The sequence below is a fragment of the Mauremys reevesii genome, linkage group 8 (genome assembly GCF_016161935.1).
Source record: "Mauremys reevesii isolate NIE-2019 linkage group 8, ASM1616193v1, whole genome shotgun sequence".
NCBI classification, from domain to species: domain Eukaryota; kingdom Metazoa; phylum Chordata; order Testudines; family Geoemydidae; genus Mauremys; species Mauremys reevesii.
In genome coordinates, this window is record NC_052630.1 from 86508347 (window position 1) to 86519557 (window position 11211).

At 38.3% G+C, this 11211-nt stretch overlaps 1 protein-coding gene across 1 annotated transcript; it reads right to left on the reverse strand.

The window, feature by feature from the left end:
• Positions 1-296: 296 nt before the first annotated feature.
• TYW3 (tRNA-yW synthesizing protein 3 homolog) lies at positions 297-11204 on the reverse strand. Its single transcript, XM_039485493.1, has 6 exons — positions 10897-11204; positions 8842-8922; positions 3264-3362; positions 2338-2409; positions 1957-2090; positions 297-858 (listed from the first exon to the last, which is right to left on the reverse strand). Exons 1-6 carry the CDS (start codon positions 11068-11070, stop codon positions 651-653), a joined length of 768 nt encoding a protein of 255 aa, XP_039341427.1. The 5' UTR covers positions 11071-11204; the 3' UTR covers positions 297-650.
• Positions 11205-11211: the final 7 nt, after the last annotated feature.

Sequence of the window (11211 nt, forward strand, 5' to 3'; positions counted from 1 at the left end):
CAAAGGCACATCAGGAACTGCAAGACTCCCTAATAGCATCCTGCTTTGCTGCATCCAGCACTATATCTGCTCCAATGGATTAAATTAATCTCTGGTGCTACTGGATTGATTTCAATAATATACAAAAGCTTTTGCTCCAAGAAGCCTTCAGGAGAGTACTTGTATTAATAGGAAGTGAAGACGGAAGTACAAAAAATGAACACTTTAGTAGAGGTAGTGTTTTCATATGCATAGACTTTAGTCTTTTGTTTGATATTTTAAATAAGGAAAATATATATAGTAAATCAATCTTTTATTATAGAGATGTATCAAACATGGTTTAAGGTATAACTATGTACATATGAAAGCTGTTAGCTGTTCTGTTCACTGTTCTTAAAAATTATAAAATATTTATTAAGTCCATGTACTTCTGTTTTCCATGCGGTGTTTTTATGCAAATCAAAGAACATTTCATAATTCTGTTACACTGAATTGCTTGGTTAAGTGAACACTTCTTCAGCATAAACTTTCATGACAGCATAACTTCCTAGAGCACAGCAGTATGAAAGCTCTTATAAAGAGCAGTACAAGAGAAGCATCATTAAAGCTAGCAATCTGCGTTAACATAACTACACCTATATTAGAAAATAGGTATCCTGTATCAATAGATTTCAGGAAAAAATATTGAGATTGGCTTCTGGGTCATCTTCGGTTTCTGACTCTTCCTTATTCTCTGAAGAGGTGCACGCGCTAGGCTCTTTATCTGGTTTTCTTTTTCTTCTGTGAGTGTACACAGAATGAGTCTTCTGTATCGTCTCATGAGGTGAGTTACTCATGCTGAGTTCAGTTTTCAAAGCTAACTGTAGGCAGTTGTAAAACCTGGAAAGGAACAAGTACGTATTTATTATGTTTGCTTAAGTTCTGCAAACAGAACATTAAGACTTCGGCAACACAAAATGTCGTGTATAACGTTTCATATAATTCTAACTAAAATCCAAAGGCCGACCTGATCAGTACTGTGGGGGGGGGACTCAGGGATACCAGCACATGTGTTCTGTGCATGTTCTGTTAGTTCTCTAATCTCTGACCTTCTAGGAATCTAATTGACAGTTATGCCCTATGTATAATGAAAGTCCCACTCATATTGCTGAAAACTACACAACAGATGATCTCAAACACTTTTATGGTTTGCATCACATCTTAATAGCGTCTAATGGTCAATCCTATTCATAATCAGATGCACCATCATCACTCCCGTTTGCAATTACTTTAACATCCCTGTGGCAACTACAGCAATTAATTCAGAAAAATATTTTAAAAAAATCTAAATAAGTGTTTTGTCCTGTATCCTTTTGCTCTGTATTTCTTCTGCCCACCCTCTCTCTTTTGTTTCTCACAACTGGAAATGAGTAGAAAATCCAGTACTGTGTAACTAGTCACAGGCAAGTGTTCCACAGACCAGTTTGGGAACCTTAGACTAAAATTTGTTCAGCAACGTTAACAGCTGCATTCTAATCTGAATAACCTAGGAAATTATGTGTAAATTCCTGTAGAATAAAATGAGATATTCCTGGCTTTATCAAAAGGTGAATCTCCTGTCCTTAAACATTGTAAAATCTAATCAAACACAAACTCCACATGAAGATGCAGCTGTGGAAGTTAATACTCTGAGACTAGAACTCAATGTGCTATTCATGCCAGATATATGGAGCAACAATGGAAGTCCTGTATGGACTTTTTAAAAAGCTCTGTAACAAATCTTCTCTCCACTACCTGATACTGTTGCTTATATATGGTTAAATGATCCTCTAGGGTCATCCATAATTTAAAAATACCAAAACCCTCTGAGATCAGATTTTCAGTTTGTTATACTATTATTTTTTGTGGCTAATCTTCCTGGTCTACTGGTTAGCAGACAAATTTTACACTTCTCTGGATTTAGATGTAGTGACACAGGATGCACATAATCTAACAAACCTGTCAATTCTCTTCATGTTTTCTTCCATCTTCCGATTAGCTATCTGTACCAGAAAGTCAACATATTCTTCAGTGACCATCAATTTCCCCATGTGACTTAGTGGAACTTCTAAGCAATGAGTACTCCGGACAGCCTAGAGGCACACACAGATGTATTCATTTGAATTACATTAGGAGATAATAGCTCTAAAAAGTAGGTGCATTCATTACAGGAAAACCACCTGAAAAGATCTGGTTGTATTTCTTTGTGAGGAGAGTGATATGCCATGTCAGGGAAGTGTCATTTTTAAAGTATTATTCAAATCTCCCACATACTTAAAATGTGCTCATGTTAATAAATAATTGCTAAATTCTATAGCGAAGTAGAAAAATAGTGCATACCATCATAATTTTACCTCTTCTGCCAACAGTAATACCAGAGTTCCTGAATCCAGAATCTATAGCCACCGAATGCTGTGAAACAAAAACATTTTAAACAGCAGTTCGTACGTATTTTGTCAGACTGAAAGCTTTCTGTGGATTATATTGCAAGTTAAGGTCCCAATTTTGCAAAAGCTTAAAGGGCACAGTCCCAACTGACTGCATTAAGAGCCACAATCACTAGTAAGTGTTTATAGGATCAGATGCTAATACTGTAACAAAATACTTTTAAATTAAATTTCAGTGACAAAGACAGATGGTAGTTTCAGTCATGACCCATTCCATCAAGACAAAGGGGGAAGTTCATACCACTTTTGGCACTACATTGTTCCAGTTTAAATAGCGGCTAGTCGAAGCCAATTGTGGGATGGATATGGTCTTAGATGTAGATTCTGCAGACCTCAGCAAAGTTTGTAGAAAGAATCTAAGTAAAGATTTTCTTCCTTATATTAATCAAGGCGGGGTGAAGATGAGGAACAAAATGATCCTGTGCAGGCCTACAAAGCCCCTTTTGAAAGGCAGAAGGCACAGCATTATCCAATGGGCTGAGGTCTGGGAGCAAATGGTCCCAGTCAGTAGTGAACTAATTTCTAAAGAACACTGCCATGGGCCAGGGAAAGCAACACAGATAGTTCAGGCTCTCTCTAGCCAATCTGCCTCAGCTAGAAGACTGAAGTGCATTTAAGTGGTTTTATTTTCTAGAAAGCACCTGCAGAAAGAATCTTAATCCTTATTTGCTCCATCAACATACTTTTACTACCCCAGTTATTAAACATACATTGCTCCTGAGACTATTTCTAAGTGTTAAAATATTGAGGTGCCAACATTTTTACTTATGCAGCAACAAATGTAAACAAAACAATACAACATTGTTGGTCTAATTTTACCAGAAGCTGTGCATCCTGCAACTCTTGACACTGCACATGAAGAATGAATGGTTCAAATTTGAATACAGTGTCACCAGTGGCTTTCTGCAACGCTGTCATCTGGAAAATGCAATGAACAATAATATATTAATACTACAAGGGTGAACTGTTACTATTAACATTTCATAATAAAATAGCTAGTTTGTGAAATGTTTAAAAACACCAGGAATGATTTGGCTCAAACTATCATGTTTGTTATTATTTAATTGCTTTTAACTTCCCATTGCTCACAATGCTGAGGATCTCTGCTGATTTTTAAGTATTAAACTGATTCTCTTGCCAGGAATTTCTAATGGATCTCGACTTTTTTAAAAAATTATTTGCTTCCTTGTTTGATTATTTTGGACATAAGAAAAACCAATGGTGTCAGCACAGCATAGAGAGTATTGTTTTACTACAGTCAGCAGAGGAACCTTGAAGCACAAAATATTACTACTACACAATTATAGTTTGTTTTTGATTTCTTACATTATTGGATATGATCACGGACATGTTGATTCTGAAGAACATTCTTCTTAAAACGGTACAATAGGTTAAACTTGTGGCCTGAACTACATGACCTTATTTTAATCTAGGTTTAAAAAATGACTCATTATACTACTTCTATGATAATGTTAAAATAAGATAAAATAAAAGGATTTATAAACTGAAATTAAACTCATAAGGCACATCAAGGGGAAAAAATAGATCACAAACAGTTACATAGCTTAATAATACTCTAAAGGATGAATTTCACCCTAAGGTCCCAGTTTTGACATAGGGCTCTAAGTGGAAAATCTTCCTGCAACATTTTTCATGTAGATCACTTGAATTTTGGCAAATATGAACACAGAGCAATTAAAGAGAATGCGGCATAATGTACAGTTATAATTTATTATTGTATGCTATGTTTATGTAAAATAAACTTAAGGATTGAGATTATTGGTTTTAGTATATAAAGGCTGCATTGAAACAAGTTACATTGTTCATTGCAGTTTACACCACAGTCTACTACTATATAATGTTCTAACTCTTTTGTTCTTATATCTAATTGACTTCCTCCCCCCACTCCTCCCCCCAATTCCGTGAGCATCTTTAAAGAAAATACTAGTAGCTACCAATTTACTATACTTATATTTAGGGGAAAAAATTGAACTGCTGCACCGTGCTTAATTCTTTTTTGGCTAGCATCCTTCCTCAATGTTTCCTTTAAATTGAAAATATTTCTTTAATCTTTTTTTAAAATTGAGAACTGTGAAAAATTCAACTATTATCTTAAAACATCCACTCAATGTGCAGTGGCAGTCAAAAAAGCGAACAGAATGCTGGGAATAATTAAGAAAGGGATAGATAATAGGACAAAAAATATCATGTTGCCACTATACAAATCCATGGTACACCCACATCTTGAATACGGTGTGCAGATGTGGTCACCCCATCTCAAAAAAGATATATTGGAATTGGAAAAGGTTCAGAAAAGGGCATCAAAGATGGTTAGGGGTATGGAACGGCTTCTGTATGAGGAGAGATTAATAAGACTGGGATTTTTCAGCTTGAAAAAGAGATGGCTAAGAGGAGATATGACTGAGGTCTATAAAATCATGACTGGTGTAGAGAAAGTAGATAAGGAAGTGCTGTTTACTATTTCTCATAACACAAGAACTAGGGGGTCACCAAATGAAATTAATAGGCAGCAGGTTTAAAACAAATAAAAGGAAATATTTCTTCACACAGTGCACAGTCAACCTGTGGAACTACTTGCCGGAGGATGTTGTGAAGGCCAAGACCATAACAGGGTTCAAAAAAGAACTAGATAAATTCATGGAAGATAGGTCCATCAATGGCTATTAGCCAGGATGGGCAGTAATGGTGTCCCTAGCCTCTGTTTGCCAGAAGCTGGGAATGAGCGACAGGAGATGGATCACTTGATGATTACCTGTTCTGTTCATTCCCTCTGGGGCACCTGGCACTGGCCACTGTTGGAAGACAGGATACTGGGCTAGATGGACCTTTGGTCTGACCCAGCAGGGCTATTCTGATATTTTTATTAGTTTAAGATACCAGTAATAGTGGTGTAAAATAAAACTGCTGAGGAGCCTATCTTCCCCTGTAGACTATTGTACAAGATTTAGATGTTCTTATGTAGCATTCTTTTTCTGTAACTATCCTTGTTATTAAGGTATCAATCTTACAAATGTAGGCACTAAAAGTTAGGCCCCTAAATAAATGGCCTCATTTTTAGATGTGCTAAGCACCCACTGCTACTAGTGGAGCCAATGGGAACTGGAGATACTCAACAATTCTTAAAAACCAGATGCCATAGGCCCTGATCCTGCATTATGCAGCATACAGGTTACCTGCTGTGCCTGCATGAGCCCCACTGGCTTCCACAGGGCTTCAAATGGACACAGCAGTCTGCCCATACACTGGGCTTACATATGGATTTTTCAGTGTCTGAAAATTCTGGTCTACCCACCTGAGTTATATAAACAATATGCAGCTTCAGCACAGTTGACTAGTGTTCAATGTAATAGGAAGCCAAGGTAGACAGACTTGTCTCAGAGACAAGTATTATAACAGAATGTAATATTGACTGTGATCAGACTAAGTGATGTTGGTGGGTGTACTTTGTAAAGGGTTTCTGTTTCACTGACCAGGCTAAGTAATTTAGCAGACACTCTAGGGACAGTTTTTTCAGTGACAGTAAACGGGCAAGAAAGTCATACTGACTGCAATGGTCTGTGTATGTTAGTATGTCCCAAGGCCACAGTGACTTACATTGCCTGTTGCACCGAAATGCTTACTAAATGAAATAATTGTGACCAAAGGATTTTACCTTATTGCTTCTAGACCACCAATTTCCTGTAAAAGGCTCAGAATTTAATAAGAAAATTCTAAAAGTAATTTCCTATTAAGCCTACAAAGTCTGAGGCCCAGCCCTGTCCCCAATGGAGTCCATGGCAAAACCCCCAGTGAGAGCTGGATCAGACCCTTAGTCAGTAAACAGTGAAAGCATAACTGCTGTAAATAATTAATAAAAAATGACTATCACTGATAAGATATGCGAGTGACAAAGAAAGAAGTTCCCTTATTTCAAATACACTAATGTTTAATAAAGAATTATATAGAAAAGTTTTGTCATGTGTTGATTTAATGACCATGGACAGCGTGCTCACTGTCTCATTGCATTCTAAGGCTCTGAACCTACAGATGCTTGTGGGTGGATCCTTTTGGGTGCACAGATATCCATGGACTCTAACAGGAATCTGTGAGGGTGCAAGAGTCTTCCTATGAAGATTTTACAGTAGTCAAACAGCAGTCCTATAAATTAGGAATATAACTACTAATATTCCTCTGTACATTCAAAGAATAGGGTTGACAAAGCAATGCAGGTTTACCTTCACAGTCCATTAGGAAAAACTGTACACCACTTTGACATTGTTATATAATACTTTGCACAATTACAATTTTAAAATATTACTTTTTAATTACATTGTAATTGTTTTCTTCTTGTTGAATAAGGCCCAGAAATCTTTTGTGAAGGGATGTTTTATAAACAAAAAAACCCCCCCACACCTTTCCTCAAAGGATCTTAAAGATAGCTATAAAAATTAATTACGCCTCAAATTTCCTATTCCCATTTTACAGTGGTAGATACACACTGAGGCACAATGGGATTAAGTAGCTTGCCTGCTGAAAACTCAACACAAAATCCGGGAGTTCTGACTTCCAGTTCAATTTTCCACACTTTATGTTTGTATTCTATGAAAATATAACAATTTTAAAAGTAGTCCGGTAAAGCTTTCTCACACCTTTAATGGATGCATAAACATTTTTACCGTATCTACCAACTAGAAATCAATACAAAAATTGAGAAGGTTCCCACTAGCAAGAGCCACTGGCAACACCCTAGTAAGCTCAGACCCCACTCCTAGTAGATGGCAAATCAGAGGCTGCTGAGATTATTATGAAGGTGATATCAAGTAAACTAAGAAAAAATAAGATAGACGGGCTTTTTTAACTTTCAATGTATGTATATTATTGTTATGCAGTCTTTACAGTTAATTTTTTTTAACAGAATAACTAGTTTCATTTTATGGGGTACAATGTAAAGAGGAGCATTTGGAGAGCAAAAGGCAGTTTTGGAAGCACAAAGTAGTTCGTAAATATTCAAACTGTTCAACAGTTTCCTAAACTGATTTGATTTTAGGTTTCAAAACATTTTTTTAGGATATAATTTTAATTTAAAAAACTGCATAAGAAAGCCATTGTCTTTTTGCATTAGTTCAGATTTGTAGTTGTAAACTATGGCTGTTTCAATCTTAAAATGAAAGTTGTTAAAATTAAATCATAATGGAGTTTCTGCTGCATACAAAATAACAAATATGCTTTTTCAGGAAGCATGCCTGCCTTTTAAAGAAGAGGACAGAGGTCCATTTGTGTTTGCTTCCTTATCTGCTCCCCCATATAATCAATCATGCATGACAGAATATCCACAGCTCAGAATATTTAATTCTTGCAAGGATTACGAAGGGTAACAAGATTATTATATGGATAGCATGAATATCTAGTTATCATAATTAATGATAAATTGTAAGGGACATTAAACTTCATGCTTCAGACAATCTCTGACTATTAGAAAGTAAAAAGTAAAACCTAATGCAGGAGGCAGATTATCCTGCATCTGCATACTGTGGGCTTCTTACACCTTCCTCTGGAGCATCTGATGCTGGCCACTATCTGAGATAGGATACTGACTAGACATACCTTAGGTATGATTCAGTCTGACAATTCCTCTGTTCCTATTAGAGGAAAGTTTTGTTTCATTGCTACCATTAATTCAATTTAAATTGCTAGTGAAAAAGCCATTACCATCTGAAGACTGTCTGGTCTATGGAAAGTGAGTTTATGGTGTCAGACTGGTTCCTATTGGAGGTGTCTACATCAGTCACTCTTCAGCTGACATCTATGTTGCTTGCCTCAGTGGAGACATTAAATGAATGGTCATGGATGCAAAAATACATTCTGACCACAGAAGTGATCCTTCAATATAGAATTGAGGCTCATTTGCCAGAAACTTGACTGTACTTATTCTATGGATAAAGAAAGGGCTTCACATGCACTAAATTAATATTTTTAGGAGAAAAAAGGCTGATGTAGAATCAGCACAAAATGCTGGTCTTGTGCAAGCCATGCAAAATGTCTAACTAAAAACCACTGAAAGTGGTGGATTTTATAACCTGCTGACATTGTACTCTAGTTCATTATTTTAAGGAGACAATATTTTAACACTAGCCCTGTTTTTATTGACCAAGGGAGCCATATTACCGACTTAAACCATGCTCTTGCTAGAAAGGTGCTAACAGTGTCACCAGCTAACGTAGACAGAATTTTATCCTAATAACAAAACTGCTCTTAAATGAACATAGTCATTCTACTAATATGAAGGAAAAATGTAAATTCTTTTCTAGTTTCTATTTGAAATTGTGTTTTTAGGAGGGCTGGGATGAGGAGAGGGTAAGTACTTATGCATAAACATTGTACATTATTGACATCTTACCACATCCTCTTTTGCACAGAGTTGATGCGTTACCATGAGCCAAGAACAGTTTTTCTTCTGTACCTCATAGCCATTGAAACCCTAATGAAAAACAAATTATTAAAATAGCACTACAGTTATAAAAACAAATGTCCTTTGCATTCTTGGCTTGGGACACAAGGATGTACAGAAATATTCTCTGATCAGTAACCATAACTGTATCAACACTCAATGTTATTTATTTATATAATTTTCATGTGATTTTTTTTAAACTATCAAATCTAGGTAGGTATTTACACCACCTAGATAACAGTAGCTAAGCAGGTAGTTTAATTTCATCCCGAATATTAATGGAGAAGTGTTCTGATTTCACCCACATTCAGCTGTAGCAAGTGAGCTAGTATTTTCAGAAAAACCCCACAGGGATACTAATTCAAGATCTTTGAAAGAACTTTTGTGGTGTTGCACTGATTAATATGAAAAATCCAGTTAGATGTATCTAAACATGAACCTCATGATAGGAAGCAACAAAATACAATCCTATATGCTTTCCTTGTACCACAAAACACTGGGAATGTTCTCTATTAAAATGCATTTACATTTTGAAGTTTGAGTTATGCACACAACTAATCGAAGGACCTGTTTACAGTGGGGATATTTGTACTGATGTAGCTACACCACTGCAAAACTGCAGATGTGTTGCACTGGTGTATTATGGGATCTTAAAATTCTACATCTCTAACATTTAAAGTAAGAAACTAGCATGTTCTACTGTGTAATCTAATCTATGCTTTGCATATAAAACTTGTGGTTTTGATAAATCTGTGGAGAGTGCATGATTTTTTTATTTAAATGGAGATATCCTATTTCCTAGAACTGGAAGAGACCCTGAAGGGTCATTGAGTCCAGCCCCCTGCTTCACTAGCAGGACCAAGTACTGATTTTTGCCTTAGATTCCTAAGTGGCCCCCTCAAGGATTGAGCTCACAATCCTGAGTTTAGCAGGCCAATGATCAAACCACTGAGCTATCTCTCCCCCCCCAAGAAATAATGAAAATTAAGTCCATGAAAAGTCATGTAGTATAATTTGTTAAAGGAGATTGGTTATAATTATCATTACTACAAATCAGTGTCAAGGTTTAACAATCAGTTGCTTGGGAATAGCTAAAGAATATTAGGATCTAGATAGAACTGCCAATTTAAAACTCTATCCTCTGGGAGAAACATTCTGACTACACTATATTTTTGGTGTTGCTCAATCTCAAACTTATGGTTGGTTGCCAGATTAAAAACCTAGACAGATCATGTGATTCAAATTTCAGATGCTGGTGCTGTGTCAATTCTACTTTTTTTTTGTATACTTTAGTATTCTGTGCTCTTAGTTTACATCACATAGACAACAACAATGAAAATGAGATCATTGTATGAAACTGAGCAAGGACTATGAGATCATCATATAAAACTGAACAAGGACTGATGCCAAGTCTTCCTACAAGATAAGGTGGAGGGAAAAATGAACCACTTGCTTTCAGTAAAATTCTCTTCTACTCTAGTGCTGCTAATAACACCACGTTGAATTTGCTATTAACACCAAAAACTTTAACTGTAATATTCCAAAAACTATTTGTAAGCTGGATAAGAGACAAAGGTAGGGTGGCACCTGATATAACATCTCCATGTATTTGCAGAACAGGAAAGCCTACAGCATGCACGTAGCTAGGGATAACCTGGGCCAGGATGGCCACAAGCCTCGTGCCACTTGTGGGTTGTAAGGGCCATGCCTCCTGCACCAGTTGAGCTTGGTGTGGGTGTGTGGGGGGTATTATGGGGTGGGTTTCTAGCCCTGTGACCTCACGGGAGCCCCGGCTGGAGAACAGTGGGGCCAGGAGGGAATCCCAGCGCTGCACAGGTGATGGAGGGGGCGGGGGTTTGTCTGCGGAGCGGAGGCGCGCTCGGCGCTGTCTCCCCCCGTGACACGCCCCCTTCCCTCAGACCGGGGAGCCGCTCGCCCCACGCGGGCTTGAGGGGGGGCGTGGTGGGGTCTGCGGTGCGGCCCCGGCCGGGCAGCCGGACTCACTCGGGCGGGGGCCTGCGCGAGCAGGAGGCGGCCGGCGCAGGAGCTGGTGGTGCAGAATCGCTCCTGCCCGTTGAGGAGCTGCACTAGCTCCGCGATGGCCTCGTCCACGCTGCCCTTCCTGCTCTCATCCGCCCGGGCCAGGCGCTGCGCCTTCCAGCGCCGGAAGGCGGCCATGGGCAGCCGGGCCGGGCCGGGGCTGGCAAGCGGGCGAACCCCGGGCTCTACAGCCGCCCGACTGGCTAACGATGGCCTGGTTGGGCCAAACCTGCCGGCCCGGCTGCAAAGCGCGCGGGGCACTTCCGGGCCGGGGGCGGG

Coding starts and splice junctions, on each gene's coding strand:
- TYW3 (XM_039485493.1), bottom strand. CDS start 11,070: ATGGCCGCCTTCCGGCGCTGGAAGGCGCAGCGCCTGGCCCGGGCGGAT. Junction 8,923..10,896: donor TCGCGCAGGCCCCCGCCCGA/GTGAGTCCGGCT, acceptor GTTTTTCATTAG/GGTTTCAATGGCTATGAGGT. Junction 859..1,956: donor AACATGAAGAGAATTGACAG/GTTTGTTAGATT, acceptor GTTCCTTTCCAG/GTTTTACAACTGCCTACAGT.